The sequence below is a fragment of the Microtus ochrogaster genome, unplaced genomic scaffold (genome assembly GCF_000317375.1).
Source record: "Microtus ochrogaster isolate Prairie Vole_2 unplaced genomic scaffold, MicOch1.0 UNK3, whole genome shotgun sequence".
Taxonomy (NCBI): domain Eukaryota; kingdom Metazoa; phylum Chordata; class Mammalia; order Rodentia; family Cricetidae; genus Microtus; species Microtus ochrogaster.
In genome coordinates this window covers 4,167,167-4,185,618 of record NW_004949101.1, presented here as the reverse complement: position 1 = coordinate 4,185,618, position 18,452 = coordinate 4,167,167, and the positions used below count along the sequence as shown (strand labels likewise).

The window sequence follows — 18,452 nt, the reverse complement described above, 5'->3', positions numbered from 1 at the left end:
AAGACAAAAAGCCCAGAGGTAAAAGGTAGTTGGGTTAATATAAGATAAGAAAAGTTGGCAAGAAACAAGCCAAGCTAAGGTTTATTTCAGGTTTTATGTGGCGTTAGTTAACCACGATGGGTGCCACTCTGTAGTAGGGAGTGGGAGGGGGCCTGCTTTTCATCCCGCCTGGCTAGCTTAATCCCCCTGAAATAACCACACAGAAATTGTATTAGTTAAATTATTGCCTGGCCCATTAGCTCTAGCCTCTTATTGGCTAACTCTCACATCTTGATTAACCCATTTCTATTAAATCTGTATATCCCGACATGACTGTGGCTTACTGGCAAGATTCTAACCTATGTCCGTCTCAGGCTGGAGATACACGGCGTCTGCCACACTGCCCTTCTTCCCAGCATTCAGTTCTGTCTACTCCACCTACTTAAGTTCTGCCCTATCAAAAGGCCAAGGCAGTTTTTTTACTCAACCAATAAAAGCAATACAAATACAGAAGGACCTCCTACACCACTGGGCATTTATAACTAAGAATAAGCCTGTGTGTGATTTGTTTGGGAGCTGGGTGGTGGGTCCCTCAAAAATCCAAAAGAACAAAACATCCTACAACAGACAACAGGCCAGGAGTTAAAGTACTGGAGGAGGAAAAGCTTAAGGAAAAGCTACTGCCCATACAAAGAAAATGACCAGAACAGAGAAAACGGAACGTATTTCTAGTCCATGAAAAAAGAATCTAAAAGGGAGGAGACATGGGAGGCTCTTCAGAGAGTGGGTTTCCTCCTACCGGGAGCAAGTGCCCCTTACCTCTTCCTGGGCTGACAGCTGTGAGCACCGGCCTGTGGTCACTCATCTTCTCCTGCCTCTGCCTGTGACAAGCCGCCTCCAGTTCCTTCTTTGCCAGGAGCTTACCAGATGGGTAGAAGAGGCCAGAGGTCTGTGTGCCCGTGTCCTTCTTAGACCCAATAGCAGGAGTGGGCAAAGAGACACTCAGGGACTGCCAGGCAGATCGGGGCTGTGAGCAACGGAGAATACACTTAAAGATCAGGATATAATTTAATTAGCCCATCTCTAGTCACAAAACACAATTTAAATCAGAATAGAAAACACCCAGAAGCTTTCTTTGAAGTAAAGGTTTTTGTTGGGGCGTGTGTATGTTCTCGCCACCATTGCCTCGTCTTTCTCAGAAACTCCTACCTGGTCCATGAAGGTAGCCCCTCCCCTTGGTCAGTTATCTTCCAGGTTCAGCTAATTAACGGTGCCTTTTAATCTGCCTGGGGCCTGGAAGACATCTGCCTTCTCAGGTCTACAAGGAATGGAATACAGTCTTTACTGCACAACTACATTCAACCGGACTATTTCTTTGATGGACCTAAGAAAATCGCCATGGAAGGCGGTGTGGGCTGCCTGGTGTCACTGTGGCTAAAGGGGCACCCATTCACACGGCAGACAGTGCACATTTGCATATTTATTAGGATGAGTTTCCTGGCAGAGAGAAGAAAGAGCATCTACTATGGACAGTTCCAACAGACGGCAGGCGTTGTGCGGAAAGAACACCTCCTTTTCACTCAACAAGGGTGCAAATGGGCCTAGTGGCCCCACAAGTCTGCCTCTGAGTTAAGGCACCATGTGTCCTTCACAAGTGTACATGCTGAGGGTTCAGTGTGTGCACAGTCTCTCATCTGTCTTCAGTTCCCATCAGTAAAGAGATGAGGTGGCATCTGAAGGTCTTTGTGCGGCTCAGAGAAGAGACTTGGAAGGCTAACAGGCAGCTGGTTGCCCCGTGTGTGCGGCTGAGAATGACCACCAGCCAGAGCTTGTTGACAGGGAGAAATCTCACACAGCGATGTAACAGGACATGGAGGCAGGTTCTTGGCTTGCTACTGGAAAAACGCAAGAGCGGTTCATTCTGCCCCACACAGAGAAAGTTACTTCTCTCTGGGCACTCCACTGCCTCAGAGCTGCCATTAGACACAAATCTCTATCAGAACAATGTGATTTTAGTTTCTTGACTTTTTTTTGTATTTATTTATTTATTATGTATATAATATTCCGTCTGTGTGTATGTCTGCAGGCCAGAAGAGGGCATCAGATCTCATTACAGATGGTTGTGAGCCACCATGTGGTTGCTGGGAATTGAACTCAGGACCTTTGGAAGAGCAGGCAATGCTCTTAACCACTGAGCCATCTCTCCAGCCCCTTGACTTTTTTTTTTTTTTTTGAGACTCTCTACCCTTGGCTATACTTGAACTTGAATATATAATTTTTGAAGAAATCATTCAGGAGTTTGAAACCTAAGTGGATTTTATGTGCAAGGTCTATGTATTCTGGCTCTGCTCTCCTGGACTGACCCACGGGGCAGGGCACACCAAGTCAGCCATTCTTCCCACCGTGCAGCATGCAGGCCTCCTTACCTCAGAAAATGTGCGCGATCCCCCAGCAACTAGGGCCAAGCTGTTCATTCTAAAGCGGGTTATGGACTTCACGTAAATACCGCAGGTGCCACAGAATCGGGCAGACAGATGATTGTTGGCCCCACATTTTGGGCACACAGAGTGGCTACCAGAAATGCCAAGCTAGGGAACAGAAATTTTTTATGGTTTAGAGTTTTGACTCGCCCACATAAACTATTCTCACGCCATACTCTCTTATCATCAAGATGACATATGCTCCTGCCCTCTGCCCTAACGTTCTACCTCCAGGCTTTCTCTGACACATGGACAAGCACTTCAGGAAATGTATCCCAGGCCATCTTTTCTAGTATTATAGGTGTTTAAAGATTGCATTTTAAATTTATTTTGTGCGTGCATGTGTGTGTGAGTGTGAGTGTGGGTATCACAGTGCCTGTATAGAGGTCAGAGGGCAACACTGGAGGGCTGGCTGTTTCTTTCCATGGGGCGGATCCCCAGAATTGAATTCAAGTCGTCAGGTTTGGGGGAGGGTGCTTTCGCTCCCTGAGCCATCTTTCCAGCCCAGTAGTGGCAGTCCAGAGGAAATAACTGTCCAGCAATGGGGCCCATAACCACGGTGTGTGCATATAGAGTCTCTATTATACACAATGGCAGGTGAAGCTACAGGGAAGCAAGGCATATTGCCAGGTGGAAAGAATGGTCAGTGAGCGCCAGTTCACTGGGGAACTGAGAGCACCTGGTTTATCTCAACAGTAGGCGTGCTTCTGAACAGGGGAGCTGCAGGCTGAGAGGAAGGAGACAGCCATTCCCTCTTGTTACTTGCATGAAATGCCAGATATACATAAACGGTCTGAAGATTTTGATTAAAAATAGGCAAACTCCATTCACAGAAGAAATTTCAGTAACGAGTGGAAAGGGTTAACCTCAAAAAAATGTAAATTAAATATCAGTGAGAAGGGCTCTGAAACTATCATTTCTACCTCCAAATTCTTGATACAGAAACCATAGGAAGGATCTCCTGCAAGGCCATGAGCAGACCTTAGCTCTCCATGGTGCCTGAGTAGCTCTGGCTGTCCTGGAGCTTGCTCTATAGACCAGGCTGGCCTCAAAGGCACAGAGATCTGCCTGCCTCTGTTTCCAGAGTGCTGGGATTAAAGGCATGCGCCCCTACCGCCCAGTGGTGAGGCTGTATTTAAATCCCTACCGTGGCTCCACACCAGTCGCAGAAGGATGCCTCCCAGAGGTTCTGGCAGCCACATCTGGAGCAGGAAATGGTCTCCCCGTTCCGAGAGGATGGACGAGAGACTTCGTTTCCACTGCACAGCCACTGCTGAATAAAGAAGTGTAGACAGGCAGGGTCAGAACTATGTTCTCCAGTCCTGCTTCATATCCAGACCGGGGATAGAGCACCAAACAGCAGAAACTGGAAATACAGTCCCCCCACCCCGTGCTTTTTTTTTTTTTTTGACAAAAGGAGTAAATGTATGATAGACTTCGCCAATTTTTGTTTGTTTTTGAGACAGGGTCTCCACATAGTCCTAGCTGTCCTGGAACTTGCTATGTAGATCAAGGTGGCCTTGAAATCACAGAGATTCACCTGTCTCTGCCTGTGAGTGCTGCGATTAAAGGTACATGTGTGCCACTAAGCCTGGCCCATATCCACCAAGTTTTAAGTTCATATTCCTTCCTGCAAATCATAGGAAGTATGAAGAGTGGAGTCTCCTACATCTCCATACCCCTCTATATCATTGGCATCACAGGCCGAGCAAGCCTACTAGTATTAATAGAACATTACTGATAAGCCAAGCCGAGCCACGCAGGGCCATGATGGGACTCATCTTCTCCCCTCTGCCCCAGGGAAATGTTGATTTATTCTCCAACCTGGGCAGGGAAATGATAGGGTGAGGTAATGGCCACTTGTATTCTGCATTGTAAGACCACATTTGGTGGCTGGAAAGATGGCTCAGTGGTTAACAGAACGTGTCCCTCTTTCTCAGGATCTGGGCTCCATTCCCAGCACCCATATGGGAGGTAGTTTACAACTGTCTGTAACTCCAGTTCTAGGGGATCTGACACTCTCTTCTGACCTCTGAGGGCACGAGACACAGACACAAGAGGTACAAAGAAGAAATACACGCAGTCCAAACACCCATATACTTAAAACAAATCATGTTGTAGGACAGAACCTACAGATCCACACTGAACGCAGTCCAGCATGAACACCTGACAGCTGCTAATAGCGTGCTTGTTCTGAGCTAGCTTTTGATGAAGGGATCTTTAGATAGCTCTTTGGGAGGAATGTAGACCTCATCACTGGGATATGGGAACTCTGATTACACAGAGACAACAACAAGAGGAAAGCACAGGGAGCAACAAGGAGAGAAGCACCGATGCCGCGGACCAGGGAGACAGCCGCGGACCAGGGAGACAACCTTTGCAATGATCCGCTGCCTTTCTTCCGGTTCCCTGTAAAGGATGCTGGACATCGCCATGGGGATGGATGGCGAAGGCAGACTGGGGGATGTTCCCTGGCTTTCCTGATTGCCAGCTCTCTAGATAAATTATAGTTTCATTACTCAGTTCCTGTCTCTTGTTCCCGGGCTCTAGTTATACAAGGAATTCTTTTATTGTGGAGAGGGAAACGGCTGCTTCTTGAGAGTTTCTGACGCTGTTAAGCAGACCTGGGTTAGTATCTGGCTCCTGCTGCTTATTCACTATTGTGGAATGTGACAGCTTCTCACTTTCCCAATGGGGTGACGGTAGAACTGGCATTTCTGTGAGTGTCTGTGCAGGAACTGTCCCAGGTACTGGCCTGCACCCTAAGTCAGCTCACACGACCTGTGAGACAGGTGTCATCACTGATCTTACAGCCTGCTGTCCAGGATTTCACAGTCTCTCGGCAGCGTCCTCACAGGTCTATAGTGGGTTTAGGTGAATGCCAAGTGAGTACAAAGGAACGCTCAGCACAGGGTCAAGTTCTCTTCCTCAAGCTTCTCTCTCTTTGGATTCCTTTCTTTATTTTGTAAAAAATAAAGTCACTGAAATTTTGACAGGATTTTCCTGAATCTGTAGACTGCTTTGGAAACTGCAGATATTTTATTTATGCTAATTCTTCCGATGCCTGAACAAGGGATAACCTTCCATTTATTCCTGTCTTCAATTTCATTTTCTTTCTGTTTTCTCTTTTGTCTTTTGAGACAGTCTTGCTGTCTGAGGTTGTGTAGAGAACAGCAGCAGTCTGAGGTTCAATAGAGGTACAAAGAGCTCTCTACTGGCTAACTGCTCTGCTTCTGTGATCTCTCAGCTTTTACCCCTGAATAACTGACTCTAGGTTTTTTATTAATACCAATTAGAATCCATGCTACAATTATCCTGCCTCAACCCTGGCGCTGGGATTATAGGCCTATTACTATGCTCAGTTTTTCTTTAGTTAACACTCTAAACTTTTCATTTTTATCTTTGTCTGCTTGCTACCTCTTCTTCAAAATTTGCTAGAAGGGATAGAAAGACAAAAACAAGCCAACAAAACCAGCAAAGGTATCTGCAGCATCCCTCTGAGATTTAACTGGTACTCACTGAATGCTGCACCTAACAATGACAGAAAACTCACATGCATAGGTGTACCAGGGTGCTTCCAAGTTAGAGCATATGATGGGCCACGGAATAAATCATATTAGAGTAACGAACCACACAGAGCATGTGCTCTAGCCATAAGAATTAATTATTGGTGGCTGGTGGGGTGGCACATGCCTTTAATCCTAGTACCAGGAAGGCAGAGGACGGCTAATATTTGAGTTTGAGGCCAGCCTAGTCTACAGAGAGAGTTCCAGGACTGCCAAGCTACACAGAGAAATCCTGTCTTGAAAAAAACAAAAAAGAGTTATTTTAAGTCACCACTGTTAATAATGAGGAAAAGACCATATATTTGGAAACGAAGCAAACAACTAACAAATAAGTCTTAGACTAAAGAAGAAATCCCAGGGAAAATGGACAGTATTTTTAAAGGTATTATTGTGAAAACACAATATATACACTTATAATTACAGCATGCTGCCAAAGAAGATCTTCAGAATTTTACATTTCGTGTTAGAATGAGGAAAGAAATTTAAAGTCAGTGGTCTGAGTTCTTATTTCAGGAAATTAGAGCTGACTCAGCAGGTAAAGGCGCTTGCTGCAAGCCTGACAACCCGGGTTTGATTCCCAGGACCCACATAGTAGAAGAAGAAAACCTGTCCTCTGACCTTATGTGTATATGTGTGCACACACACAAAATAGAAAATCTGAAGAAAAAATAAGGCCAGGAATAGTGGCACACACCTTTAATTCCAACAATTAGGAAGCAGAGGCAGGCAGGTCTTTGTGAGCCTGGTCAGTATAGTGAGTTCCAGGCCAGCCAGCATTACATAGTAAGATAGAAAGAAGAAAGAAAGGAAGAAAAAAAGAAAAGAAGAAAGTAAGGAAGAAAGAAAAGAAAGAGAGATAAAGAAAGAAAATTCAAAAATAAGTGAATAAATAAATAAAAAGGAATCTGAAAAAAGAGGACCAAATTAAAGCAAAGTGAAAGAAATTTAAAAAAAAAAACAAAAACTAGGATGTAGAATTTGAAGACCTTGAAAAGATCATAAAATTCACACATCTCTGACACGATGGGGGAGGGGACAGGGCACAAGAGAAGCATGTAAACATAGATCCTACAGACAAACAGGCGACATCACAAGGCAACATGTATGACGTGTTGGTGATACTATAAGGTTAAAATATGGTAACATCTGTGCTGGTGAAAGAAACAAGATTAAAGACAGAAGTAAATGGAAGATTATCCCATGTTCAGGCTTCAGAAGAATTAACATAGATAAAATGTCTGCAGTAGGGGCCAGAGGATAATCTGGGGAGTCAATTCTCTCCTTCCACTGTGAAGTCTATGGAACTCACGTTGCCAAGCTTTTGAGGCAAGTGCTTTCACCTGCTGGGCCATCTTGCAGCCCTACTCTGTGTTTCATAACCATCTTTCTCCTCCCACTGCATCTTACTTCTCTAGTAACATCAGCACCCAGCACTTGGTGACCACTAAAGACAGGGACATTCACATTCAGTCCACCTACCTCTTGTGCTCCAGGGAGGGTCCCCTCACAGGTGACACAGTATCTCAGCTGAACAGGATTCCCGGTGCCACAGGTGCGACAGATCACCTTCTCCTTGACAACAGGGAATTAGAAACAGAATGAGCAATGACAGGGTGGAGGGGCCGGCAGTCCTGTTCGTCAGCCAGCGGTGTTACAGCGTCCAGGCAGGAATACTGCGTTGGGCTGGGGATTATTGCAACAGTGCCAGGAGAGTGAACACAGTTTTAAAAGAGACAAAACTGCAAGCAAGCCAACTGAAGACAGTATTCATTTACTTTGAGGAAGACAATTTGAAATTTTAGGATGGTTATGTTCCCATCTCCAATGTGGGAAAGCTGACAGCCAACAGGCTTTCTGTTCATGGCCTATACCATAAGTAGAAAGACTTGAGACCAGCAGAAGCTCGTCTGTGGACTTACAAGTCTATTGGGTCCTGCAGCTTTATGCTAGCTATGAATTTAGGCTTCTTCTGTAGGTTATGATTTAGTTAGAAGTGGAAGAAATGGTTGTCAGAAGAAAACATTAATGTAACTTCCCAACTCAGTCCGAGAGTGAAGATGCAACAGAGAAACAGAGGAGACACCAGAACTGGACAGGGCTAGGAATGAGAAGGAAGTGCGGAGGAAACGAAGGAGGCTGGGGCGCTGGGACTGTTAATAAGGTTGGTACAGTTAAGGAGAAACCTTATATTTTGCACTGGACTAGGAAAACACCTACAGGGTAAGGCTCTACCCATAAAAGGTTCTAGTTTGTAAAATGCAAACTGATTAGTAAGAACAACTGCTTAGGCCAGTGCTTGCAGGTCCAGCCACCGAGGAGCACAGAGGCTGGCAAGCGTGGAGGAAGTGGGCTGGCAGTTTATCTGGAGCTGGCAGAAGAATTTAAGAGCCCCAGCCACAAGGTACTGGTTTTGCAGCCACGAAAGATGTGATGCTGAGGGCGTCATCGAGGCTGGCATCAAAGGTCCTGGAAGCTGTTGAGGCCAGGCAGTGGGTGACGGGGTCAGATTCCCAAAAAGAGGCCCTGAGGAGACACCACATGAGGCTGGGAAGGTGAAACTTAAGCTGCAATGGAGATCCCAGGGCGTGAACAATTCTACCTGCTCTTTCTACAAAACAGGAAGCCACCATCAAACAAAACCACTTCCAGGGAACAATTATAAGTCAATATTAGTAGCAATAATTAATCAAAACACTGTCTAAATTTAGCTATATTGCAGTTTGTCCACAAAATTCATTTTTGGGGCATGTGTGTAGGCATCTCCCTTACAGATTCTTTTTTTTTAAATTTATTTATTTATTAAGAATTTCTGCCTCCTCCCCGCCACCGCCTCCCATTTCCCTCCCCCTCCCCTGATCAAGTCCCTCTCCCTCATCAGCTTGAAGAGCAATCAGGGTTCCCTGACCTGTGGGAAGTCCAAGGACCGCCCACCTCCATCCAGGCTTAGTAAGTTGAGCATCCAAACTGCCTAGGCTCCCACAAAGCCAGTACGTGCAGTAGGATCAAAAACCCATTGCCATTGTTCTTGAGTTCTTATATTGGTCCAAATCAGGAGCAGAAGGAGGGGGAGCACGAACAAGGAACTCAGGACCGCGAAGGGTACACCCACACACTGAGACAATGGGGATGTTCTATCTGGAATTCACCAAGGCCAGCTGGCCTGGGTCTGAAAAAAGCATAAAACCGGACTTGCTGAACATAGCGGACAATGAGGACAAATAAGAACTCTTTTTTTTTAAAGATTTATTTATTATGTATACAGTATTCTCAGTATTCTGTCTGCATGTATGTCAGCAGGCCAGAAGAGGGCACTAAATCTCATTATAGATGGTTGTGAGCCACCATGTGGTTGCCGGGAATTGAACTCAGGACCTTTGGAAGAGCAGGCAGTGCTCTTAGCCTCTGAGCCATCTCTCCAGCCCCTCCCTTACAGATTCTTTGGACCATTACACCTTCCTAAAAATGAGAATGGGTTTGCTCACGACACTTTATCCATCACTAGTCCACTCCTCCAGCTGAAGACAGACACACAATGATTCAGACACCACTGTCTGCGTTTTGACAGACTCACACTTCCCTACCTTCAGGTGGAGGCTGGCCTGGGGGCGCAGCTGTGGAGCAAGAGGAGCCTCGCACACCACACAGATGGGGGTGTTCATGGGTACCACGCTTCCACACTCTGTGCACAGGCCCATCTGCTCAAAGGAAAAGGCCAGGGTTGACTGCGAGGTAAAGGCTGACAGGACTTAGTTCATAAGGTTTGACTTGCTTCTGTAAACATTTAAAATAATTACCTTTCCTCCAATTTTATTGCCATTAAGAGTAAAAACAACAACAAAAGAAAACTGCTTTACTCTAGAACGAGAACTGTAAGCCGCTGGTGAGCAACAAACCGAAAGTTCCTGAAAATACTCATTTGCATAAGAGCATGGTGGCTCTTACAGGCTGCTCTCCTCCTCCCTGCTCTGGGCAGTGGCTCCTCCAAGGCAGGGCAGGCTGGGAACAGTAGCACTTCTGTGACTGCCGCTGTATAAGGTCTTCCTTACTTGAAACATTGCCGAGATGACAATCTCAGTGGCAAACAAAGAGGACCAGAGGCTCGTGGTAATCAACAGACAGGCGAAGTGCCCAAGGATTTTTAATTGTTGCTATTTTTTTTGTAAATGTTTATTTATTTATTATGTATACAATGTTCTGTCTGTGTGTATGCCTGCAGGCCAGAAGATGGCACCAGACCCCATTACAGATGGTTGTGAGCCACCATGTGGTTGCTGGGAATTGAACTCAGGACCTTTGGAAGAGCAGGCAATGCTCTTAACCTCTGAGCCATCTCTCCAGCCCTTCTTTTTTTTTTTTTTTTTTTTTTTGGTTTTTCGAGACAGGGTTTCTCTGTGGCTTTGGAGCCTGTCCTGGAACTCGCTCTGTAGACCAGGCTGGTCTCGAACTCACAGAGATCCGCCTGCCTCTGCCTCCCGAGTGCTGGGATTAAAGGCGTGCACCACCATCACCCGGCTGTTTTCTTTTTTACTGACCATCTACTTTTTATTTGTTCAGCTATCTTTCGTACGTTGGTATTTTTGTAGTTTTACGACAGGACATATTTTATCCTTAAATGACTTCATGGCATTCCATTGAACAGAATATACTTACTAACTGCATTTATCTCTTTGAACAAAAAATAATTTTATGCATAGTCTTGTCCTATCTTAATTATCCCAGAGATAATTGCGCGTTGGTAATTCGTCCTCCAGAGACCACGTGACAATCCGCCAGGCTGTTCTTGCTGTGCACAGGCCTGGTTTGCACAAACCTTCCAACAGGACTCTGTTGCTATTATTTTTATTATTGTTTTGAACAGATTGCTTTGCTTTTATTATGATTCCCATTTTAACTTTTGAAAAATACTGTGTGTGTGTGTGTGTGTGTGTTTGTGTGTGTGTGTGTGTGTGTGTTGGGACAGAGAGGGTTGGGAATGACATAGGTGTAGTAGTGATCATGTATGAAATTCTTAAAAAAAAATCAAAATGTGTGTGTGTTCATACATGTGCAAGAGCACATATATGTACAGGTTTGCGTGTGTGCAGGCCAGAAGATAGCCTCAGGTGTCATCATCAGGAATGCTGTCCATCTCCTTTGACACAGGGTTTCTCATTGGCCTGCAGCTTACCAACTATGCTAAGCCTGAAGTCTAGCTAGTGAGCTAGGTGTTGAGGACTGACCTTGCCTGTGTGCTTTCAAGTCAACAGTGCTTTACTGATGGAGACATTCTCTCAACACCATGCCCAGGAACTGTCTCAATAAGTTCTCAGTTCTCCCAAGCAGCCACACATCTCTACTTGCATGTGTAGATGAAAAAGAGCTCAATATAAGTAAAAAGTGCCAGGCGGTGGTGGTGCACACCTTTGATCTCAGTACTCAGTAAGCAGAGGCAAGAGGATTTCTGTGAGTTCAAGGCCAGCCTGGTCTACAGAGTGAGTTTCAAGATAACCATGGCTACACACAGAAACCCTGTATCAAAATACAAAACAAATTAATTTTAAAAAAGCAAAAGCTGGGCTGGAGAGATGGCTCAGCAGTTAAGAGCATTGCCTGTGCTCTTCCAAAGGTCCTGAGTTCAATTTCCGGCAACCACATGGTGGCTCACAACCATCTGTAATGAGGTCTGGTGCCCTCTTCTGGCCTGCAGGCATACACGCAGACAGAATATTGTATACATAATAAGTAAGTAAGTAAATAAATAAATAAATAAATATTTTTTTTAAAAGTAAAAGCTTAGGCTAACTTAATAACAGTCTTAAGTTTTATATTCGGTCCAGCCCACACCAACATCTATCAGCAAAGTCTTACTAGCTTGAGGTACTTGGCGCAGTTTTGGGCCAACCTTGTCCCATTAAAACAGTAACATTTCAGCCTGTTTCTGTCTGTCTCCTCCAAGGCCACATTAAAGAAATCCTGTTAGAAGTATGTTCTCTATTCTCAAGAAGGATCTGGATAGCAAGAGATCAATGCGCTCAAAATTCTTTCAATGAACGTTTATGTTTGTGGCTCATGTGACAGGCCCAGGTCATGGATACCCATACAGGTCACATAAACCAGAAACCAATGTTTTCAAACACTCCGAAGCTTACCTGAGCCGCTTCTGGGGGTGGAAGACGATAGCCAAATATGGGTGGAACAGGAGCCCCACATTCATGACAGAAGCGAGCAAAGGGATCAGATGGACGGGAGGCCAGACAGTGGGCACACCTACAGCAAAACAGGTCCCATTTATCCATAGGGGTCTACAGGAACATTCTTACATATCTAGTGTATGGGAGAGGGTGTGCGAGCTCCTGCTTCCCAAAGGACCACTGGCAGTAAAAGGTTGTTTGGGGGAGGGGAAGCATTTTTATCGGTGATATGCCTACTGAACAACAGCCCATGCTTATGAAAGCAACCCTAATTAAATTCAGTCACACATACATAAACAGATGCACTCACACGACATGAAAGTTGAAGGGGAAATTCTTAAGAAGAGTCAAGTGTGTGTGTGTGTTTCTAATGCAGAGATTGTCTAATATAATTTTTTGAAAGTAAGACATAGCTATATTTTGCTTTTAAAAGATCAACATTAAGTAGAGGAACAAAAGTAAATTATAAAATACAGTATGTCACATAGATATTAGGTAGAAGAAGGCAGGAGTGGCTACTTATTTTTTTTTAAATGTGTAGCCCAGGCTGGCCTCGAACTCGTGATCCTCCTGCCTCTGCCTCCTTCAGCAAATCCTACCGGCGTGCGCCACCACAACCGGCAGGAGTGGCTACTTATTATTAGAGCAAACAGCGTCTGAGCAAAGGAAGTCGTCGGGGTTAAAGAAGGTTATTTCACAGTGCCATTTTCACAGTGCCATAGGAGTGAACTCAACAACAGGACATAAACATTCAAACAATGCCATATTTAATAGCAGTTTTAAGGAGACTTTTAAAACTACATGGACTTTCAGAGTTGGACAAATTGCATCTTGCATTCTGAGATGGTCATGAGCGTTGGGGCCAGTAGTGAAATGTTATGATTTGAATCTATAATGCCCGCACAGTCCTTCGGCCTTTCTTGTGTCATTTGAAGGCTGTGGAGCCTGGCTGGTGAAGCAGGTTACCAGAGAATGGACTTTGAAGGTTATACCCATCCCTGGTTCAGTCCAGGAGCTTTCTGCTTCTTGCTTACCAAGTTGTGAATAAGCTAAGAGGGTCTTATTGTGTTTCCTAAGCTAACCTAGAACTTACTATATAGGCCAGGTTAGCCCAGAACTTGTGATCTTCCTACCTCAGCATCCTTAAGGTTGGCATTACAGGCATGTGTCACGCGTGAAAACCTGTGAAGTTTTCCATAAATATGACAAACTAAGAATTAAATATAACCAAGTGGTGGTGGCAAACACCTTTAATCACTGCGCTTAGGAGGCAGAGGCAGGTAGATCTCTGATTTTGAGACCAGCCTGATCTACAGAGTGAGTTCCATGACAGCCAGGGATACACATAAGAGAAGGCCTGTCTCAAAAAGCCAGGAAAAAAAATTAACTATAAAAGAAAAACAAGTACATTAGACTTCATCAAATTGCAGAGCTCAAATATAATAATAACCACTTTAAATTTCAATAGATTATTTACCAAAAATTTATACATGACAAGTAAGTACATAAAAGACGCCTACTACTAATCACTAGGGAAATATAAATTAGAATAACAGTGATCTACCACTATAATTGCAGTCTCATTAAATGCCCAAAAATACAAATTGGTAAAGATATAAAAACTGGAATTCTGGAGAGTAAGGAAGGAAAGAGATATTTTGATTGAGGGAGCCATTATAGGGTGAGCAAGAAGCCTGGCTCTAGAGAAATTGCCAGGAATCCACAAGGATGACCCCAGCTAAGACCCTAAGCAATAGAGGACCCAACCATGACTTGCCCTGTAGTCAGACTGATGAATATCTTAAATGTCACTATAGAACCTTCATCCAGCAGCTGATGGAAACAGAGGCAGAGACCCACATTAGAGCACTGGGCTGAGCTCCCAAAGTCCAGTTGAAGAGTGGGAGGAGTGAGAATATGAGCAAAAAGGTCAAGACCATGATGGGAACACCCACTGAAACAGTCTACCTGAGCTAATGGGAGCTCACCAACACCAGCTGGAATGGGAAGGAACAAGCATAGGACCAAACTAGTTCCTCTGATTGTGGTTGACAGTTGCATGGCTGGGAGAGACTGAGGGGCCACTGACAGTAGTACCAGGATTTATCCCTACTACATGTACTAGCTTTTTTTTTTTTTTTTAGGAACCTATTCTCTTTGGATGTATTACCTTGCTCAGTCTAGATAAAAGGAGGGGGGGGGGCTGGACCTTCCCCAAAGCAATATGTCTTACTCTCTCTGAGGATTAGATGGGGGTGGGATGGGAGGGTACGTGGAGGGAATGGGAGGAGAGGAGGAGGTGGGAACTTGGATTGGTATGTACAATGAAAAAAGATAGTTTGTTTTCTTTCTTAAAAAATAAATTAAAAAGGAAAAAAATTGGAATTCTGTAACACTGCCGAGTGAATATAAGTGATACACTTTCTTTGGAAACAACTGGATAATTTCTTAAAAAGCTGAGAAGATAAATCACCCATCATAAGACCCAGTCATTTTCCTTCCAGATATCTACCATATAGGACATGGAGGTCAATGTACACACAGTGGCGTGTGTATAAATGTTCACATTAGTTTTACAATTTGACTTGTTAGCCAGACACCAGGAGGAGCATGTGCTCTCACAAGTGAATGGGTAAGCAAACTGTGGGGTACCCATGGCACAGAAGCAACAATAAACAGAACACTTGGCAATAAAAAGAATAGACCTTTGATGTCAGCCACGTTGTGAATCTCAAAACAATTATGCTGAAATCAGTAAGGCCTGGGGAGCGGGTAAAGCGTGTGTGTTGATTTAGTCCATTACCTATGGAGGCAATGCAAACCAGAGTGACAAAAGCCATATCCACAGCTGACTGGATGGGGCAGGATAAGAAGGTTCAATGTTGGGATGAACTTGTTCATCTCTGTGATTGTAGTGTTAGCTTCATATACATGTGTCAATCACACTGTTGGCAGATACACATTTTAGTGTATGTCAGTTACACTCTTTTTTCTTTTAAATTTTTTTCTGTTTTATTTTCTATGTATGGACGTTTTGCCTGCAATACATGCCCATGCACACAGGGGATAGAAGAGGGTGTCGGATCCCCTGGGACTGGAGTTACTGACAGCTGTGAGGCACCATGTGGGTGCTGGGAATTAAACCAGGTACTCTGGAAGAGAAATCAGTTAGTGCTCCTAACCACTTAGCTATGTCTCCAGTCCTGGCCTCCTTTCTCCAACTATGAGTTTTTAAACTATAATCTTTTTCTAGGTATGGTAAATACCAAAACTTAGGAGTCTGAGGCAAGAAATTGTTTCAAGTTTGAGGCCAAACTGGACTGCATAGGAAGTGCCAGGTCAGGCCTACAAGGCAAGTCCCTGTCTCAACAAATTTAATTTAAAAACTAGGGATGGGCAAATCCAGTATTATATTTCATTTTAAATCCCTGTGGATTGTGTATGGCTTTGATCTAAGACAGGCAGAAAACGTTACGTACTTGAGGAAGTCCGTGTCCCTCTGGATCCGCGTGATCTCAGTGCTTGTCAGATTCTTCTGGCCAGTGATGTGTGCAAAGCCAGGGGACTGAAATGAAGAACACAGACAGAGCTGGGAACAGAATACAGGTCGTATGAAGGGAAAGAAAAAGCCATTCAAATTCATTTGCCAGAGTTCATGTTTTAAAACTATCACAGGGAAACTAGACAGTGGTGGCACACACCTTAAATCCCAACACTCGGGAGGTAGAGGCAGGCGGATCTCTGTGAGTTCCAGGACAGCCAAAGACAATACAGAGAAACCATGGCTTCAAAAACAAAAAACAAAACCACAAAAAAATACATCTGAATTTACTATTAGACAGATTATATTTTAAAATTTAAATTTTAAATTATATTTTAAAAGCTAGAATGTTAAAGATAATATTTCTAGAAAACTTAAAAGGACTCACTTATATACATAGGTTATTTAAATTAATTTCTGTGTTCAGTGCGGAAAAGGGGTAAAACAAACAGAATTTCACATGGTCCCTGTCCCTAAAGCACATCCCTTGTATCTGTACAATATAATTGAAATCTTATAACAGACTTGTGCTGTGGTCCCTGGGAGCTGAGAGGAGAGAATATTCACATTTGCAGGCTCCCCAGGAGACGTGCTAACAATCAAGGTGGGCAGGGAAAGCGGAGGAAGCTGTGTGAAGTAGACAGGAAACAAAAGGACACACACAGGTACCACTGGAGGGCAGCATGTGGTTCATCCTGGGATACCTATGGCTGGATGTGGTCTACAGAAGGGAACAGAGAGATGAAGGGGAGAAGCCAGCCGCTTTACCACTGACAATGAAATGCACTGGCTACTGTAGCCATTATCTCCTGACATTCACAATCACCCTATGAGTTTACCATTTTATTGTACATTTGTTATATTATTTTGAGACAGTCTTGCTATGTAACCCAGACTGGCCTTGTTTTTCTCCTACATCAGTCTCCTGAAACCAGGGATTAAAGAAGTGAACCACCACACTGAGCATATAGCATCTTATTTTGATATACCAGACTTTCAAAAAAATTATCAAAATAGCAAAACTAACTCCTGTTCCTTTATCTTAAAACAATTGCTTATGGCAACATTTTCGTATATATCTCTCTATTCTCTTTGAGTCATGGGAGGCTAAACTGTAGGCATGATAAGCCTTAGCCCCTAAGTAGCTGAGTATGAATTTCCCAGGAACAACCATGTGCCAAAGTCAGAAGAATGAAGGGTTATGATCTTATCTAATCCACAAATCCGCTTTTAGAGCCTGCCGGTTATGACAATGGTGTCCTTCTGTAATTTTTTCCTGGTCTAGGGTCTGATCCAATACCACACTTTGCCTCTATTTGTCATGTCCTCTCTGTCACTTCTAATTTGAAGTGGTTCCTCAGTCTCTCTTCAACTTTCTTGCCTTGAACATTTTAAAAGAGCAAAATGCCAGTCAGGTCCAGTGGTGCGTGCCTGAAATCCCAGCACCCAAGATTCAGAATCTATCGCCTGTGCTACCTCAATGTATATAACAATTAAAAAATGGGCCAAGGTTTGGAGACAAGTTGGGGAGAGGGGATGCTACATGAAAGGGGGTGGAGAGAGGAAAAGGAAGGGGGAGTGATATAATTATATTTTTAATTAAAAACTATAGGCAGATGCAGAAGGATCACTACAAATTTGAGGCCAGCCTCGTCTACATATTTTCAGACCAGCCAGGGCTGTATTATGAGATTATTTCTAAAAACAAAACAAACTAACATGGCCGTTAACTCACAGAAATTGGTAGCATATGGCATTGACATGGAACTTGTGTTTGTCTAACGTTCCTGTAAGCAGACTCAGGCATGAATTTTGGTACACACTCCAGAGGAGGGATGCTGTCAATGCAGCATGTGAGGGGCTACAATACTCATTTCTGAGAAGGATGCGGAAGCTTGAAAACCCATTTGGCTTGAGCTCGTGGCAACAGTAAGGGCACTAAATCTTAGGATTTCAGACTTAATTCTGTAGGCAACGGGGAGCAGTCGGAGTGATTTTGTTAAGGACGAAGTATAACGTTCAAGCCTTTGTGTCACCTTACACGTGGCCTGTGCCAGAAGTCACGAACTGGCCTTCTATTGGCCAAGTGTTGCGAGTCACTGAATTTCATTTCGCCTATGTTACATATATTGCCTCCCATACTGGTTCAGGTTCCAGATAGACTCTCGGATTTCAAACTATGTTGGCAGACAGGAAGACGTAAGTTTGGTGGCGAATTCATCAGGTGGCAATACTGAACCAGTCTACAGATGGGAATGGGCCCTCTGGGTGGCTCAGCCATTCCAGATCATCACGGAACCCACAAACTTGGTAACCTCAGTCTAAAGCTAGCTGTCACTTGTCATTTATCCTTTACATTGTTACCTGACCCTGAAGGACGGATGAGTGAGTCCAAGGCAGACTGGCCCCGTGCTCTCTCTGTGAGTCTCTGTTCAGGGCTGCCATGAGGATTGAGAGTTCGCGTTTCAAATGGACTCCTGTGAGATTATGGTGCGGCAGGATGGGGAGCCCACTTTGAGAACCATCATGCTATCTCAACACACAGTTTATCTTGTGGATGACACCACTGACTAAAAATTTCTGTACACAGCCAGGCAGAGTTGGAGCACACCTTTAATCACAGCACCCGGGGAGGCAAAAGTTGGCAAATCTCTGAGTTCAAGGACAGTCTGATCTACAGACAGAGCTCCAGGGCAGTCAGGGCTAAGCAGAAAAA

At 44.2% G+C, this 18,452-nt stretch overlaps 1 protein-coding gene across 5 annotated transcripts in view; it reads right to left on the bottom strand.

Annotated features, from left to right (window-relative positions):
* Dzank1 (double zinc ribbon and ankyrin repeat domains 1) overlaps positions 1 to 18,452 on the bottom strand; it is a 70,409-nt gene that overhangs the window by 13,169 nt on the left and 38,788 nt on the right. For 4 of the 5 annotated variants that reach the window (XM_013353172.2, XM_013353173.2, XM_005365505.3 and 1 more), the window contains 7 exons: positions 15,675 to 15,760; positions 12,154 to 12,271; positions 9,607 to 9,720; positions 7,505 to 7,597; positions 3,607 to 3,732; positions 2,406 to 2,567; positions 799 to 1,006 (listed from right to left, as the gene is read on the bottom strand). In XM_013353172.2, the coding sequence (XP_013208626.1) occupies positions 799 to 1,006; positions 2,406 to 2,567; positions 3,607 to 3,732; positions 7,505 to 7,597; positions 9,607 to 9,720; positions 12,154 to 12,271; positions 15,675 to 15,760 (907 nt within the window). The remainder of the gene's footprint in view (positions 1 to 798; positions 1,007 to 2,405; positions 2,568 to 3,606; positions 3,733 to 7,504; positions 7,598 to 9,606; positions 9,721 to 12,153; positions 12,272 to 15,674; positions 15,761 to 18,452) is intronic. The other variant, XM_026788439.1, reaches the window with a different exon arrangement.